Source organism: Caretta caretta, chromosome 9 (genome assembly GCF_965140235.1).
Source record: "Caretta caretta isolate rCarCar2 chromosome 9, rCarCar1.hap1, whole genome shotgun sequence".
Taxonomy (NCBI): domain Eukaryota; kingdom Metazoa; phylum Chordata; order Testudines; family Cheloniidae; genus Caretta; species Caretta caretta.
The window spans coordinates 2,137,032-2,156,239 of NC_134214.1; the positions used below are offsets into that span (position 1 = coordinate 2,137,032).

General features: G+C 39.4%; 1 protein-coding gene across 6 annotated transcripts in view; it reads right to left on the bottom strand.

Moving 5' to 3' along the window:
* Positions 1-19,208, bottom strand: part of OPA1 (OPA1 mitochondrial dynamin like GTPase) — an 82,692-nt gene that overhangs the window by 31,876 nt on the left and 31,608 nt on the right. For all 6 annotated transcript variants that reach the window (XM_048865487.2, XM_048865484.2, XM_048865483.2 and 3 more), the window contains 14 exons: positions 19,026-19,100; positions 18,721-18,792; positions 18,526-18,625; positions 17,682-17,812; positions 16,915-16,987; positions 16,750-16,822; positions 16,163-16,278; positions 10,093-10,157; positions 9,294-9,370; positions 6,591-6,756; positions 5,714-5,866; positions 2,861-2,969; positions 2,413-2,492; positions 644-784 (listed from right to left, as the gene is read on the bottom strand). In XM_048865487.2, the coding sequence (XP_048721444.1) occupies positions 644-784; positions 2,413-2,492; positions 2,861-2,969; positions 5,714-5,866; positions 6,591-6,756; positions 9,294-9,370; positions 10,093-10,157; positions 16,163-16,278; positions 16,750-16,822; positions 16,915-16,987; positions 17,682-17,812; positions 18,526-18,625; positions 18,721-18,792; positions 19,026-19,100 (1,431 nt within the window). The remainder of the gene's footprint in view (positions 1-643; positions 785-2,412; positions 2,493-2,860; positions 2,970-5,713; positions 5,867-6,590; positions 6,757-9,293; positions 9,371-10,092; positions 10,158-16,162; positions 16,279-16,749; positions 16,823-16,914; positions 16,988-17,681; positions 17,813-18,525; positions 18,626-18,720; positions 18,793-19,025; positions 19,101-19,208) is intronic.

The following is a 19,208-nucleotide window of genomic DNA, read 5'->3' on the forward strand; positions in this document are numbered from 1 at the left end:
CTAACACTGACAATATTTGAATTTTCTTATATAATTAGTTTTTTAAACTGCATGTTTAATGAAATGAAGGGCCTGGTTACTTTAAGGACCTTACACGGTTACAACTGTAAACCACTTTCCAAAAGATTTTCACCGTGGTGACACAGTCCCCTGAAGAAAGATGCTCCCTTTCGATAGAGTTAACTTCAACCTCTTTGGCTGATTCATCTCACGGATATAAATAGATGAACTTCAGTCAAAGTCAACTACACATACAACTAAATACAATTCACAACGTCTTCGTAAATACCAGAGGATAGGTTTAATCATTCCTCTGTCCCCTGTGGAAGATTTGCCTCCACTACACACTCTATGGATACTACCGCTTTGGGGTAGACATGCTGCAATATGGGCCTCTATCACAAGCAATGTATCTGGTTAGCAGATTCTGATTCCACTGTCAAATCCAAAAGTGCTGTACTACAGTTGTCTGACAGCCGACAAATAAGGCCCTACAAAAATGTATGCATTGCATGCAAGTATTCATTTAATAATTTATTCTGAAACATCTGGATTACAAGTTCAGTTTAGATAGTTGTTTTTATGATCGCTAGAAAGAGCATACAAACGCTTCCATATGTTCTGCTACAAAGTTACATCTTACCAAACATGGGTCCACTGCTACCCCTTTTGCTTCAAGATTCTTTCGGACAGTTGTCACCTCATCATTTGCAAGGTAAGCTGCGTGGTCTTCGTTGCATTTGATCATCTTCTCAAGTTCATTTTTTGTTTCATTGCGAATATTCTCAAATAAAAAAGAGGTTCAAATTCAAACACAGACAGTCCCACATTATTTAGAGTCAGTAGTTTCCCAGCACCACCATTCGTGTGAAGAGCCACAAAGGTAAGAATCCCAGCTTGATGTCACTCAACTTGCATAGCATACCATACCATGTCTATGCCATCAGCCCAGATTACAAAAACCCTTGTAGTAGTACAGGTAGTAATAATAAATATATCACATACTCAGTATGGACAAAAAGGCTGAAGTGTAGACTGCTTGACAATAGCGGTTTTAATTAAGGTCTGCATTTAAAACTCCACGTAGCTGACACAATCACTTGACCAGCACTTCTACATGGCTGCCACCCAACTCAACAAGTCCCTCAACTTTTTCTCTGTTCACCCTTGGCTGTTTAATCTCAAATCAACTCTTAGCTGCATTGTAACTTTATAGCCTGGTATCTCCTTCTTAGACAAAGTACCATGTCTCTCTTTATTCAGCCTTAAATTTTTTCACAGAACCAGCTATCTTTGAATCATGCTGGATCTTGAATGCCAGAGAAAGAAAGAAAATGCATCAATTAACTCTGTTACCCCTTTTGGGAAATCTTCAGAATTCAATCTTTATCTCGATTTTGCTGCTGTTAAATATTATGCATGATTCAGTCTCCTACCTGTACTATGTTATAGCATGGTCCTTCCTCCTAGGTCTTTCTATAGTAGAACCTCCGAGTTACGAACGCTCCAGGGAATGGAGGCTATTCACAACAGTGAAATGCTCATAACGCTGAACAAAACATTATGGTTGTTCTTTCAAAAGTTTACAACTGAACATTGACTTACTACAGCTTTGAAACTTTACTACGCAGAAGAAAAATGATGCTTTCCCTTTATTTTTTTGGTAGTTTACATTTAACACAGTACTGTATTTTTTTTTTTTTGGTCTCTGTTGCTGCCTGATTGCGTACTTCCAGCTCTAAACGAGGTGTGTGGTTCACCAGTCAGAACTCTGGTGTTCGTAACTTTGAGGTTCAACTGTATACAGATATTCTAAAAATAACTCCCTTTTGGGCAGAGACCCAACAGACACATTAAATTCATTGGGAGAAACTTTCTCACTTGCTCATAACTTGGAAGACTGGGCTAGAATAGAAATGCTCAGGTGACATTAACTAAAGCTATCCATAACATGCCAGCTATAATACTGTAGTTCATTACTGAAACGATGCCATTTAGCCATGGTGGGATACTGCACTGTGTGATTCAAAAGGCTAAATTAATTAACATCCTGCTTACATATTGGTTTATCTACCAAGAGAAGAACTTTCCTCATTACTACAAACATTCAGTTTAATGACTGAACAGTAAAAGACATCATTCCAATGAAGTAGAAAGGAAACAAGTTTACAATCTCTTATATTATGCACCTGCCAGGTCTCCAAAAGAAATAATTTCCTTTGGGCTAACAGTTACAAAGCTTAGAAATGATCCCTGGGAAACTGCAAACTGTATACACAATTACCCGCTTGGCATGTGCAATAGCAATAGAGTGCACAGGTCCATAATTTTAAAATCTAGTCATTAATAATCACCATGCTCACCACAAGACTATGCAGCTGCAAGACATCCAATATTTCTGTTTGCTTTTACCTGTTCTTTAGTGCGGCCTAGCCAGTACAGCCATCTTTTTTTCCAGTCTGGGCCTACCATGTCTTCAATAACCGATTCAGCTAGAAAAGGAAACAAGATATTAGATATAACTCAGTAAAATACATGTTACTAGGAAAGACGTCTATTGAACCAAAACCTTAAGTATGATCAAAGAGTAGACTTCTAACTCCTCTTTTATGGAACCCTCAAAACAATTTAATAATAAGGAAGTTTTCACATTCACTTTTTAAATTATTGAAATTTTCAAAGCAGTCAAGGGGATTTAGACATACCTTTCATCAAACTTTTTAACTAACTGGGCTAGGACTATAGCAGCAGTGAGGAGTCTGAAATGTACTACACACAGAATGTAATTGAGATTACATACACATACATCACTGCACAGAAAACTTTTTCCTATCATAGAATATGAAATGTGAGCACTCACTGTCCTTGAGGCGACTCTGGAGAGTATCCTCCATGAAGTGAATAGCTGCATCCCATTGCTGTTTATCAGATATTGACCGATCTTCTAAAGTATTGTGCTGTATCACTCGCTGGCAACGCAGAAAACAAATCTTAGATTTTATACAGGCCAACTTTTTAGTCGCCAAATGAATTAATGATTTAGAACCTTCCTTTAGGACAGAAAATAGCAAACAAAAAAAGTCAAACTTAGAACACTGTTTCGTATAATGAAAATATGCCCCACTCAAAGTGATTTTTTGAAAATAGCTCAGTTTTAGCAGTTTATGCTATTTAGACTATCTCTATGGACACAGCACTTACTCTGTGTGTTACTCCAGTAAGGGAAACTTTCTACACATCACCTAATAATGTTTTGCCATGAAATTCAGCCCTTTATGTTGCTGTGTCTTGCTGACAGGAGGCAAATATGTGGAATATCAAGTAGTAGAAAGACAAGATGGGTGAGGATCAACTTCTGTTGGAGAGAGAGACAAGCTTTCACGCCACACAGAGCTCTCCTTCAGGTCTGGAAAACATACTGGGAGCGTCACAGGTAAACACTGGAATGCATTATCTAGGGAGGTGGTAGAATCTCCTTCCTTACATATTTTTAAGGTCAGGCTTGACAAAGCCCTGGCTGGGATGATTTAGTTGGGGATTGATCCTGCTTTGAGCAGGGGGTTGGACTAGATGACCTCCTGAGGTCCCTTCCAACCCTGATATTCTATGATTCTAAGAAATACAAAGTGGAACAGATTGTTTCGCATAAGTTGTTAAGACCTATTTCAAGGGACCATTTAAGGTGAAGTGGACTGTTAACACCCGCCCAGTCATGGGGGGAAAGGAACTGGGTGAGGAGGGGTTATAAATATAAATTGTTGTAATAGGCCATAACTCCAGTGCCTCTATTCAGTCCATGATTTCTGGCATCTAGCAAAGTAATTAATTTAAGCTTCCAGGCTTGTCTTTTGAAAACGTTGTGCAGGTTTCCCTTGAGGATGAGGACTGATAGAGTGATCGCTTTGTGAAAAGTGTTCACCCATGGGTGATGGGGCATTTTTGTATTTTATCATTTTTCTGTGTGAGTTCATTCAAGAACACAGTGATTGTCTGATTTTGCCCATAGAGTTTATTGGGGCATTGAGTGCACTGGATGAGGTACCCCACATGCTGTAATAGGCATGTGTAGGATCCATGGATCTTGAAAGGTGTGTTGAGGGGGGTGTTGATCATTGTAGCAGTGGAAACATGTCTGTAGGTTTTGCATCTGTTGTTCTGGCAGGGTTTGCTGCCACTTTGAATTGGTGTGTCCTAGTCTGTGGGGAGCTTGCTTCTGATGATGAGCTTGGAGAGGCCGGGGAGTTGTTTGAAGGCCAGAAGAGGAGGTTCAAGAAAGATTTCTTTCAGGATGGGATCCCAATCGAGTATGGGTTGTAGTTGTTTGATGATACCCTGTATGGGTTCCAGTGAGGGGTGGTTGGGGACAACTACAGGTGTGAGGTTAGAGGGTGTTTTATTTCTGTATTGAAGCAGGTTCTCTCAGGGTATCTGAGTGGACCATTCCATGATGTGATCTACTTCTCTGGTGAAGTGTCCTTGTTTGGTAAAGGTAGTTTTGAGTGAGTTAAGGTGTATATGCCAGACTTTCTCCTCTGAGCATCTTCTGTGATATCTGGGTGCCTGGCTATAGATAACCAATTTCTTGCTGTGTTTGAAGTGGTTACTGTATCTATGAAAGTAGGTGTCAGGTTTCAGAGTGGTAGCCGTGATAGTCTGTATCAGCAAAAACAATGAGGAGTCCTTGTGGCACCATAGGGACTAAAAAATTTATATGGGCATAAGCTTTCGTGGGCTAAAACCCACTTCATCAGATGCCTGGAGTGAAAAATACAGTAAGCAGTATATATATACACAGCACATGAAAAGATGGGAGTTGCCTTACCAAGGGGGGATGGGGTCAGTGCTAATAAGGCCAATTCAATTAAGGTGAAAGTGGCCTATTTTCAACAGTTGACAAGAAGGGGTGAATATCAAGAGAGGGAAAATTACTTTTGTAGTGCTAACAAGGCCAATGCAATCAAGGTGGCATCTGATGAAGTGGGTTTTAGCCCACAAAAGCTTATGCCCATATAAATTTGTTAGTCCCTGTGGTGGTGCCACAAGGACTGCTTGTTGTTTTTTGTGAACGTAGGTGTGGAGATCTGTGGGTTTCTTATTAGTTGTCTGTAGGGTTGCATTATTGAGGCTGATCAGACAACTATATACAAGAAACCCACGGATCAGCTTGTCTCTCTCACCATCAGAAGTTGGTCCAATAAAAGATATTACCTGATCCACCTTGTCTCTCTAGTATCCTGGGACCAACATGGCTACAACACTGCATACAATGTCAAGAATGTCAACAAGGAATCCCACTGGAGCATGGAACCAGCCTACCAGAGGCACAGGTAAATGCTATGACTTTATTACATTTCTAGGCTTTATATTATCAATTCATTTTATTTGTGGATGTGATTTTCAGGCTGTGGTCCATGGGCAAAGAAAAAACCTCTGAGAACCAAACAGTGAGATTATTGGGTACTGGGAAGGTAAGCTGGTCCACGAAAGGTAATAAAGAATAAAATAAAATTAAATTAAATAAAATAATAAACCAAAGAACCACTGATTCAGATCATGACATTCAAAAGCAGAGATTGATACATTTCCTAGGACTTCTTCTAACACTATTAGGGATTTAACAAAAAAAATGCAAGCAAAATGAACATTCATCTTAAATCAAATGATTTCAAAGGCAACTTGTTTGGCAGCCACAAGAACAAATACCACTCTGTACCAGGCTGTCTTCTGCTCTCTCATTCCACTTGTGTCGTTTAATACTTTCTTCTTTGACAGCTTGTTTCAGTTTATCAAAGATGTCATCATGCTCTTTTCCTTTCTTTTCTGTCATGAAGTGAGAAAATTCTTCCTGCAGAGTCTCCCATGCTACCTAGAAAATTAACAAGAGAAAGGTTTCAGAGTAACAGCCGTGTTAGTCTGTATTCGCAAAAAGAAAGTGAGTGAAAGTGAGCTGTAGCTCACAAAAGCTTATGCTCAAATAAATTGGTTAGTCTCTAAGGTGCCACAAGTACTCCTTTTCTTTTAACAAGAGAAAGTTACCTTCTGAAGCAGTCCATTACTTTGAACAGCTGTATGTATTACAGTCACTAACATAATCTTACAAATATGCAGACAGCAATACTCACTCACCAAGAAACGGAAGATATTAGAATTCAGTGATTTGCTTTTGTGGCTCACATATAAAAGAAATTAACACTAAACTTTGCTCACTGAGCAGCAACAACAGATGAACACAAAGGGGAATTCTTCTGCTGGGAGGAGGGGAAATATGGACATAGTTAGCTTCTAGCTTTTTGCCACTTAAGAGCGATTTTTATTGGAAAACATTTAGTGAGACGGCCAAATAACACTGCCAGTGGTTTTTGTGGCGCACACCCCTGGAAGACAATAGCTCGCCAATCTCCAGTGACTGGCTGCAATGGTCAGGAGCATGGACATCCGGAATCGGAAGAACTGCTCCTCTACTGTCATTTACTTATAACTCCTAACCTTTTAACAGGCTTCCAACAGAAAAATAAAGAGCTGTAAATATGAAAGCAAGGAGATATTTTTATTTATAAAACTAAAATGCATTCAGCTAATTAAGTTCTAACCTCTACTGCTTTATTAGGCAGTTGTTTGTCAGTCCACTGCTTCAGCTTGATGTCCACAGTGGTGTTAAATGTCCCTGAATTCGTAGCTTGTGCTGCTGGCAGGTAGATGTTCTCAATCACATGAGTAGATACTCTTTCCCACAATGTTTTCTGAAGAATCTCCTCCCTAAATTGAAAGGTATAACATGTGATAACTTCCAGTCCGTAGAGTTCTAATCCATATGGCCAGTACTTTAACAGACTGACAAAACAGATGCCTTCTTGTACTTTCATTATTCCTAACACCAACCCCCAAACCATGAACTTCTCCCTACTTTCATTCTGCTGAATGAACAAAGATGGTATCTGGAATTTTTACGCATAATTCATAGGCTTGTTGACTGATGAAACTAGCTGAGAATTCCAACCTACAAGTCCATCTCATCATGAGTATATGTCAAAGTTCACCTGTCAAATTAGCTTCTCATGTCGCTATGGAGCTAACAACCATTTCTCCTATTTGTGTTGCAGTACAGACGTTAATATACAATCAAATAAAATATAGGCTTTATTAGTGATGATTCAACCCCCAAATTAATTTTTTTAAAATATGGTTTTAAAACATTTCAGAGAGACACGGTGGGTGAGGTAATATGTTTTATTGGATCAACTTCTGCTGATGAGAAGGACAAACTTTCAAGTGTACTCAGAGCTCATATTCAGCTCCTCACTGACCTTTTCTCTCTAATATCTTCGAACCAACACAGCTACAATGATACCGTATTAAAATGTTTTGGAAGATTTAACATTATATGAGCTAAAGAGGGCAGAGTTGTCATTAAAATATTCAGGACACAGCAGTCTCATGGCCAGCTGACATGCCGACTCAGGAGGAATGACTGAGGAACTTCTCAGAAGTGTCACTTCAGCTCCTTCCATCTCACTAGCATAATGACAAGTCAAATCTTTGCTTCACTGTTATTAAATATCCCTATTCTCCCCAAGCTGTGGTAACTTCAAAACTGTCTGCCTGCCAAGTCAATATAGACGGGGCTGAAGTCACTCAATTCTTTAAAGCTGGAAAAGGCTTTTAAATAGGTTTTCAAAGCTTATAAAACTATTCATAGGAACCTAAAAAGAACAAGTATTTAAGAACCAGGAAAGAATTCTGGAAAATTTACCATCAGTAAATAAAAATTATTATTGCCTCTGGCAAAAATGTTGGTTTCCTTAAAAGCTTTTGTTCAAAACAAGGTAATTGCTTCATCATTCACACAACCTCATTTATTTGAACAACACCACTACCACTACTGAGAGTGATGATATTGCATGATACTTTTGCTTAGGCCCGTGCTGGAACCACCAGGTCTGGCGTTTGTTCCTTACGATAAGCCACGGAGTGGGGCAGGATCTTGTGACTATGAGCAAATGCAATCTCAAGATCTTCCTTATTGTCATGCCAGTTTCATCAGATCAACAAATCAACCCTACCCAGGACATAATAGAAATTTTTAATGTATGACAGAAAAACGTGGAGTCCTCAGCAACTTGTCACTATCACGTCAGATGCACTGATCGCTTGATGCATATCATTCTGAACTCAATGGCTCACACAAGGATATTTTTATGGCCCAGGTTTCAAGTTTCCCTATCATCTATAGTGCACACACACTGGGTCAAACAGAGGAGCTAAGTGATGGGTTAGATTACCCAAGGAATGCACTGAACTCTGAAACTGCAGGCCAGAATATGAACTCAGAAAAATCTTCTGCACAGAAAACATTCATGGGCCTAGATGTGTTTTAAGGGAATTGTTTTCTTTAATGAACTGGAATCTTAGCATTGGCCCAGATTCTAAACTGTGACCAAGCTGCAGTTCAAGAGGTAAAAGGTGCAAAAGTGGCTGAAGCTAGAATGTACGAATGTTTGGGATATGCTCTTTTTCACCTGGCTACACCAGTCTTACTGGGACAGGACATGGATAGAATGTAGCACAGTGACTCTATGCTAGCCAAGGAGTCCTCTGTGTAGAAGGAATCCTCAAAGGGACTGTGAACAGAGTGCTAGGTATGAAACCCTGAGTCAGCACTCTGTTCGCAGCAACTCCAATCTGCTATGCCTGATTGGAGCTGCTGTGAACGGAGTGCTGACTCAGGGTTTCATACCTAGCACTCTGTCACAGGGACCGTTAAGCCAACTTTAGGGCTTAGAAGTATCTCGTCTTTCAACGCTCAAATCTCTGATTCTCAAAGAAGATACAGAACTTAATATTGTCAAGGTTGCGCATATGCGCACACACACACGTGTTATCTCAGCATATATGGTGGTAACCCAAACCAGGAAGATTAAGGGATTACAAAAATTCATCTTTAATGAGAACATGACCAATTGTTGAGTCATTATCAAAGTTTAAAAGCATCCTTGCTTTGCATGTTCATGTTCACTCCTGGAACTGTCGAGTGTGTGTTATATCAATTCTTCCTGAGGTGGCAGAAAAATGTACTATATTGACCAGGGACTACAAGCAAGTTTGGTGATCTAGAATAAGAAACATGTTATGGTGGAAAGGTGGACAAAGGAAATCACTCAATCAGAAGGTTAGGCAATAATTATCCTTTTTTATTTTAAATCTAAACAAAAATCTGTAAGATAAACAAAAAAACCCTCATCTGTTTTTGGAAGAGGAACATGTAGCATAAATTTGAAACTAAATAGTTACTGTACCAGTGCTTTGGTGTGACCTGGCTCAAACTTATAACCTCATCAAGGATTTCATTCTTCGCTTTTTCGAACAGTTCATTCTATGCAAAAGATAAGCATGAAAGTCAGTGAAGACTCTGTGATGATGACTTTATCTTGAATATGCCTGGACTGTAACTTTCTATGCAAGGCAAGGGAATACTTTTTCATGGCTTGTAAACCTAAAACGAAACCTTCCAGTTGTGTTCTGGCCAGCGTTTACGCTTGTACCATGCTATCCTAGTGTATCATGCTATGCTCTTCTGCACAGCTGCTCCATTCCTGTGAGCAAGCTGGGTATTAAAATATCCAAGAACTTTTACAAAGAACTCAAAGAAAAAGATCATTATATCAATATCCTGTCTTCCTACAAGGACAGGGAAGACAGGAAGAGTTGACAGAACAATAATCTACATGATTACAAAGCAACATCGTTCCTTGTTATTTTGACGAGTAGAGCAACTCTGTAGCGATTATAGGATTTTAACGGCACTGCAGCTATTTGAAAACTGAGACTTATGTTTTGTGAAACTCAAATGACTGAATTTTTGAAGTGACTGATTTCATATCACATAAGGCCTGGTTCTCATTTACACAGTTCTGGTAGCTGAAAGAGGCCTTAAAAGTGATGTAAATGTCAATTATGCCATCTTTAAGGTCCCTTTACAATGCCAGAGTGCAGCAAAGGAGCCACAGTACAAATGAGAATAAGACTCATAATTTCTAACCCATAATCTTAATAAACATTTTCTAACATATCAAGTAAACGTGTAATGGAATTTACCCGGTCAAGCTCTCGCAACCGGGGGTAGTTGTTCTTCCACTCAGTCTCAAGATTAAAACGTGTTGCTATAGAACGAAAAAGAAGAATCAGAGACATACATTTATTAAGACTCCTTTATAATCTGTTCAGAATGCCTGGCTATTCTAAGGACTCACCTGTTCTTTAAATTCCCATGAAACTTACTTGTGAGAAATCAATCTTGCATTTGACATTTCAAGTAAACCAAGTGACTGAGAAAAATCATATATTTTATTCTTCAGGCAAATTTGAAAGGCCATAACAGAAAGGGAATACATTTTGGCATTTTTGACCATAAAGCTCTTTAGTGACCAATGGTTACGTGATGACAACTCACAATTCCATCATCCAAAGCTGTGCTAAGATTTGTCCTTCACTTCCATGCTTTAATGTTAAGCAAACGCATTTCTCTGAAACTTTACATTTAGCAAATGATTTCTCTGTGGCTTTAACTATCATTTCATAATTACTCAATCCATTTAAAAAAAGTTACTAATTGCAACAGTTATGGAACATGAAAAAAAGGAAAAAGCACAAGATCAAAACGTAAGTTTCACAATAACGTACAGTTTCATAATTTTTCTTTCTGCCCATCATTTATGATTCAGATTATCTAAAGAAGCTTATTAACATTTCAAAATGTATGTTGTAAGATCTTATTTTCAACAGGAGCTATTAAACAGTACTGTTTTTAACTCTCAGCTGTTGGTAGTGCTTTCTTATCTTCTATTCTATTCCCTAGCTAAAGAGTCAATCGAACTCTCATTAAAGTCCAGGAAAAGTCTCCCACCAACTTCAATGGCAATAGGATCAGATCCTAACACGGGGTGAAATTCACTCCAACAGAGGGCAAGCACAAGACCCTAAGCCCCACCAAAGTGCTTAACGAAGGTTTTCCAGTCTAGTCATTCCCCCCTTTTCACCCCTGCCCCAACTAGGCAAGCATTGGACTTTCAACAGAACTAAAATGAACATCACAGTAGCAGCTGTTTGTGCATTGGCTACTTATGGTAGCCCAGCTTTGGGAAGAGAGTTTTACAGTGAACTGCTGGCACAGAGTCAGCACAATATTGCCCAGAACTACTAACAGGCATTGTTGGTTTGAATCTACCAGTGTTTGAGGGGACTATTCTATAAATGCCTAAATATTTATCATTGGGGCAGACTGCCATCAGACAGGAACAATTTGAAGGTAGGTAAAATATTAGGCTTAAACTATCTAGTGTCTGTCTAATCAAAGACATTCAAAGTTCCTCAGCCAATCCACTGTCTGCTCCGACTCACTGCAGAAAAATATTTCCTTTAAAATGTACCCCACTTACTGCTATCACAGAAGGAAATTAACCAACACTTAACACTCAGTTACAGCTTGATTTAATATCTTCTAAACAAATGTCACCCGTTTCAAAAATGGAATTGTAACATGTAGCCAATTCGTTCACGTTATCATCCATTTACTTGAGTGCCACCTACTATCATTTTGTCAGATTCAGCTTGGGTGTGTAACTCACTCACAGAATTTTTACCAGTATGGGATGCTTATGCAGTTACATCCTCAGACCTGGCTCCACTCAAATATGCTTCACTTTTGCAGTTTACTGGCAAATTAGCTATACAAGTGTCCACTCCAGAAAAGCGATCCATGGTCCAGAAAGTCCCGCAAGCCCATAGCAAACTTTAACCATATGCTCAGGAAAACCATCATGCCGAGTTCTTGGCTAACAAAGGAGCTTGTAGCGGGATTCTATGGGAAGAACTCAAGAAAACAGATCCCATAGCAAGCCCAGATCTGGTCCCAGTAGGCACAGCAAAGGAACAACTTAGCACAGAAGAATAGCATAGACGTTCCAGATTTCAAAGCTTTGCAGGGAAAGGATCAAGAAATAGTGAAGGTAATTAGGCAGCTGTCTAAGTCAGATGACAAACAAGGAACCTGGACTTCATTGACACAGAGTTCCCCATATAAAAGGCATGAATTAGAATTGTACATAGATGGACTGTTGATGTACCTTGAAGAGCATTTCCCAGTGTGGGCTGTACCATTTCAGCTGCACAGGGAAACAATCTACCTGGTGCAAGACACACAATCAAGAGGAAACCCAGGGGTATACAAAAGCATGCAGCGACTTACCTCCATAGGTTGGTGGTCAGGCATGAGGATGGATATGCAACAGTACTGTGAGAAATGTTTGGTTTGTGCACAGAATAATCCTACCCTCACAAAAAGAAATGCTCCCTTAAGATCTCAAAATGTATGAGAGTCCTTGGCAAGCTTTGCAAATTGATTTTGTGGGACCCTTATCAAAAACTCAAAGAGAAAACCAATATTTTCTTGTTATTATTGTCCAGTTCTCTAAATGAGTGGAAGAATTTCCTTTAAAAGCAAATACTGCTTTAACTCTGGGCAAAAATCTTGGTAGAACACGTCTTCTCTCGTTGGGGACTCCCCACTCAGATAGAGTCAGACAGTGGAAAACATTTTACTGGGCAGGTGTTCTAAAGATGTTGACAAAAACTGCACATGCCATACAGGCCCCAATCATCAGGGATGGCAGTGCAAACAAACTACACCATCAAACTAATGCTGCGGAAGCTGGTAGATGCTAATGGATGCAATTGGGATACCCTGATTTCACTCATTTTACTGGCACTCAGGGCAACTCCAGCTGCCTCCACAGATCATACACCCTTTGAGGTGGTGAGTGGGCGAACTACGTGAATGCCTGAGGAATTTTGTGGAATACCAGTAGCACACAGTTAGAAGAGGTTAAACGGGAAACCTATATGCAAGCATTACAGAATCATCTTAATCAGATTCACTTGCAGGTAGCTATTAAATTGGGAAAGTATAAATGGAAGGCAAAAGCCTATTTTGATAAAGAACAAAGAGAGAACGCTTGGGAAATTGGAGATCAGGTTATGCTCCTACCGTGTGCTGTACTGAAACACAATATATGTAACTGATGGACTGGGCCACCCTATATCGTGGATAGACTCAGTTCCTCTGAATACAGAATTAGGTTCAAACAGGAAAAAAGAAAAGTAGATAAATTCTATCATGTCAGTCAATTAAAATTGTACCTGAAAAGAGAGATTTCTCCATAGGCAGAGGAACCAGAGATGCTGAGTACAAAAGAGGAAGTGCAGGACCAGAGAGAGCCATCCCAGTAACAGGGAAAAGAAATTGTATGTCGTAACACTGATTCTGTGTTCATGCCTTTACACTGCACTGCTGACAGAGCAACAGACCATTCCAGCACAGCAAGAAATAAGAATAGTTGAGGCAAATCAGGCTCTATAGGCAAGACTCAGACTTGCCTATAGAGGCTCTGGATGCAATGATAACAGTGACCTGGACACGACAATGAATAAGCCAATATCAAGGATTGAAGGGAAGAACACCACGTATTTCAAATAAAGTTTTCTTTGAATGGGATTGTCAACCAGCATAGCAACAATTTATAACTAAGTCTTGGAATAAAACACTATTTACTGCATGGACTAACAGCACAACTTTGAAAACACATAAGATACAGATTCATGTCAGGTCTGCACAGATTAGGGTTACGGCTAGGATTAAAGGATAAGTGAAAGTTCGTATTGTGGGAAGATTTTCCATTTGAGGTCTAAAAACTTGGAAGGTACGTGCATTATTTTCCAAAAAACATAGTCAGTCAAACACTTCTTCCAACCACTCAAACAAGTTTTATTGAAAAGTTAAAGGAGCAATAGGTGAGAGACTTTTTCTTGCACATAACAGAAAAAAATGAGCAAATGCCTTTTGTAGATTGGAAAATAATCTCTCCCTTAATTAGGTAATAAGGAGCGGGGGAAGAAGATGTAAAACATATGTTACAACTGGAGGTAAATCTTCAACAATAAGTGATAGAATCCCATATGGATTATGGAAAAACAAATGTCAAAGCTCAGTAAAAGATGGATCATTGACCATATATAACCTAGATTATGAAAATGAAGGGGAATATGAAGCTGTATCCAAATTAAGTAGAAATACAGGCAATAGTAGTGGAAAAGGATTATAATTTGCAGGACCATGGAGAAAGTCCCGTTTTACATGAAGGCCCTGCTAGTGGTCTCATTGCTATGCCTCTACCAGGGGTATTAATCAATCAAGTACAATTTATGCATATCCCTTTTGTGTTACATTTATCAAATTGGCAACTGAGTGAATTCAGTCATTTTAAGGACACACAGGTTGCATCTTTCTTTTCAGTTCTCCTTGCGGCTAAAGTTGCTACTTATCAAATTGTCCACTGTAGAGGTTGTCCAAACCTGAGAGATGCCAGTTCTTTTAAATAAAAAGGAACACAAGACCTGACCGTTATAACTGTACAGGAGGAAAATTTGGACTGTTCAGAAAAAGAAAAAGAATCAACTTCTAATTTGGAACATTCAGAATCGAACAGTAAGGCCTCTCCAAAAGCCATGGTAACAAACGTAAAAACCCTAGATGGCACTGCGAAGATGACAGGGCCAAGAAAAAGGGAGATCCAGCTGTAGCACATGCAGCATGTTTAGAAACGCCAGTAAAACTGTTTCAATTAGAGGATGAGGTTTAGTTAGGATTTTACAGTTAACTGTGGGTGGAGCTTTGTGGAACACATGACCACCAGAATTTCGAGAAGGGGAAAGATCATTCAAAGGCACTGTACATCTGTTAGAGTGATGACATTTGTTTGGCAACAAACATTTAGACTCCTAGCTAACACAGTATGAATTTGGCTCAGCCATTACCCCTTTAGATTTCCACCTTCCTCAGATTCCTAGGGCAGTGGAGACTGAGCTGGGTTTCCTGAAGCTTTCTTGTGTGGAGGCCAGGGGTTTCTCACCACACCTGACTTATCACAGCCCAGGGTGGTGTCAGGCTGTGCCAAAGGTTGCTCCTCTGGCTCTAAGGAGCCCTCTTAGGGTATGTGTACACTGCAGCTGACAGTGAGACTCCCAAGCTTGAGCAGACGGGTTTGCGCTAGAGCGGCTCAAGCGAGCATGCTAAAAAAGCAGTATGGATGTTGTGACTTGGGCTGGAGTTCAGCCTCTTAAGCTGAAGGAGTTGGGTGAGCTTGAGATACACAGCTCCAGGCCAAGTTGCAATGACCTCACTGCTATTTTTAGCAGGCTAGCTCAAGTCTGTCTACCTGGGTTGGGAGGCTCGCTGCCAGCTGCAGTGCAGACAGACCACTATTGGCCGGGAAGGACAGAGTTCCTGTTCTTAGCTGAGCTGGGCCATTTAATCTCTCCTCCTACTGCGCCAAGGTTTTCCCTCCTATCCCTCCATTAACAAGGGCAGGGCATATGCCCAGTGGTTTTCTTCTCGGGTAAATTGTTTTGGCATTTCATTGCTGAAGGTATGATGTCGAGATGTTAACACTCCATTGTGCTCTCTTTTCTGTTCAGGTCAAGCCGGAACTGTGGTCAGGTTTCCACCGGTTCCACTACCTCATGTCACGTCTTTGAAGCAGATGCAGGGTTTGGAGGCAGATACGTTTTTTCGGCCATTTGGCCTGGGACAGTCAGTGTAGAAATAGGATGTCTCCCAGCACTGTGAGATTCATCAAAAGGCTCACTGGCAGAGAACACTTGGACTCTGTCCCACGTAGCAGCGTGGCTTGGTGCAAGACACATGTCCAGTCGTGGGTGGGTTTGATAGGGTCTTTTGCCAGGAAGCTATTTTAAGCTTTAGATCTGCCAATCAGAATGAGGGGAGGCTCATGTTCTGGCCAAGCAGCTATGTTCATTTCTCTCCTTCACATATTTACATTCTTGTTGTTTATTTAATAAAGTTGGGACCTTTGTGCCACGAACTATCCTTCACTTGAGATCCCCCAGGCAACATGACATGGCAATTTCTTATTAATGATTACATACAAGGAGTTATGGAGAGATGTGCTGGCCAGAGGATGACAAACCCTAGAATTACAGATCATTCACAGAGCCGTGCAATGGAAACTTGCAAAGTTCCTGGACACATTATGGCTAACTAGCCAATACTATGAGGCTTTGCCTTCAAGGGTATTAAATTAAACAATATTACCTTTAAAAGCATCTGCTTGCTGCTCCACCGACTCTCTCACCATCTTCCAAAAGCAATCTGACACAGCAAGACTCAGGTTCCTCGTTGTCACCTGGTGTGCCTTCAGCATACATGTCCTGTAAAGAAAGGGATACATATGTACATAGCAGTCTTTTTAAATGGTCTTTTCAGGGCTGTTATTCCCAGAATAAATCTTTGCTTTCTATGCTGAAGAACAATTTAACATGACAACATGCAGCATCCTAAAACATTGACTCTCTCCACAAAATATCCAGTGCACAGAATTGTATTTGGAGTTCTCCTTGAATTATGAGGAAAAAAACCCCGGAGGGAAAGTCTGGGATTTCAATGTCTAAGCAACACGAATCATATTTCTTTTCTCAGATAAAGTGTAAGTTTGCTAAGTTAGCAGAATCTCTTCACTTTACTGAAAGTGGGCCGCCCAAAGCTTTGAAGATTAGCAGACATTGCAACATATACACAGTGCTTTCACACTAAAAGTCTGTAAACAACGTTAAGCTCTGGGAATGTATGCTAGCATTTATTGATGAGATTCACTTTAATATAAAGTATAAATAGCAACATACTTCAACAGTTTTGAATTCTGAAAAAATTCCTCTTCATACTCTTTAATAGATTCGATACTTTCACTGCTGTTTCCTAGAGAAAGGAGAGAGTGCCACAACAATTCCATTTAGACATTGATTCTGTATCAACAAACAAAAAAGAACCGGACATAGAACTCTGATTACCTTTTCCTGTAACGACTGCAAAGTAACCCAAAGCCTTCATTGGGAAGAGTTTACCTTCAATGATTTGTTGTATCTATGCAAATAAGTACAAAAAATATGTTGATCTTGTATCCATTCTCTCATTTCATTAATGCAATATTAAAATGTCTCAAACAACATATAAAGATAGATTATGCAGGACTAAATCTTTCTTAGGAGATTACACAGAGGTTTTACTGCACTCTGAAAATTGTAGTTAAAGGAAAGACACAAATACAGGAAAAACTTAATACCAAAATGCACAGTACATAGCTAGAAGATGGAAAGCCACTTGAAATTTAATGTTGACTGGACTGCAGGTTTTTACAACAATTAGACTTACATAAACCTATTACTAATAAATGTTTTGACTATCTTGGATATTACTTAAAATAATAATAATTATAACTGCAAGTTAGTTAGCATTTTACTCCCATATATCAAAAAGCACTTTACAAAGGAAGGTAAATATCATTATACCTATTTTACAGATGGGGAAAATAAGGCACAGAGTTGAAATTACTTAACCAATGTCATATAGCAGAAATCAGTAAAAGCAAAAACCTGCACAGATTAAAAATAATAAAACCCTCATACTGGATGCCCTAACAGACATCTTTTCCTTCTTTTCTTTTCAAACCCTTCCCAAAAAGTTAGATGCACTTTCATGTTTGTATTTGCACCACAATTTTCTGCACAACTGTCCCTCTACATGCTGTGGCCTTAGAACAGAAGGCTTATATAGTCACCCTGTTTGGGCTGGACACGTTTTTCTCAGCAAGGTCCACCTTAGTCAAAACAAAGATTGTCCTTTTCCCGTGAGGATCCATTTGGCTGACTAAATCAGTGACAATGCTGCGTTCTGCATCCACCGACCCATCTGAAAAGATTTTTAAAGATGCCATTTCAAGACCTTTGGTAGGATAGACAGCACTCGAACTCTGACTATTCAGTGGGCACTACAGCTAATTTTTAGCAAATTGTTTAAGTTAAAAATATTAATGATAGCATGCCCCTCAGTATTTAGCTTTCGGCACAAGCAGTGCGAATTTGCGTATGTTCTTTGCATCAGAAAATTATTGTCCCCTGGTGACTAACGATAAAAATAAGTTTCCACTAAAACTAAAATACACCTAGACGTTAAACTATTCACCAAAATTTTGTTTGAAAAAAGTACATGACACAATTCTCAGTATAAAGATCTCTCTACCGTGGTCTCTTAGCTTAGGAACACTGTTTTGGGGAAATCTTGCCTTTAAATAGTACTACCACAGTCTTGGTTATATTTTAAAAGTAATAAAATTGTAAGCTTTTTTTGTATTAGTGGCAAAAGGGCCAAACAATGCCATGAATTTAAGAAAAAAAGAAAGACATCACAGAGTGTACTGTGGGGCCCACAGTGCAAATTCCCACAATATTTCAGATGACCTACCTAGAGAACATTTCCTAAAACTGCACCAAGAAATTAAGAACTGACTTCTGTTCAGGGTCATTTTTCTAGAAATCTAGACGAAAGATCTAAAGAATACACTGCAAGGTTTTAATTAGCACAAGCAAATGTCATTTTGATTATTGTCTAGCGTCCTAATTTACCTTGAATACAAAGGATGATGGCATTCGGGTTCTGCATATAGGCCTTGCTGATGCTAAAGATAGTATCCTTAGTATCTGGAGCCATACCTGACGTCACAGTCTTTAAAAAAAATAGAATATATTTTAAAAAAGAGAGATGGAATGAAAGATTGTTTCCTTTGGTAAGAGTGTATTAACTGACTGCTCTGTACTTACACTAATGACACCAGGCAAATCTACCAACACCATTCTCTGCAGACCAGGACCTTTCACATTTAAGGAGATGGTCTGTAAAACAAAGCTGGAATGAAACTTTTCACCATGGGGTATGACTTTTTTTTTTTTTTAAATAAGAGGTCAGATGACCAAGATGCCTGACAGCAGAACCATTTTTATGGTATAAATACATTTCTTTATACAGTACAAGATCTTGAAATAGCTACAAACTGATTGGACATAGCCTCATAATTGATGGGACAAGTACAAATGAGACTCTGCATGAAATGAATGGGGAGCCTTACCTCAGCACTGACAGTGCATCCTTCTTTCACACTCTTCCTCATTCGGATCTCTATCTCATTTCTCAAGGCTGCAAGCTGTTTTGACACAAAGATATCAGATGATATTAATCATTTGGCTCTAGACTGTTCTCAATGGTAGCAGATGACAGAACGAGGAGTAATGGTCTTAAGTTGCAGGGGGGG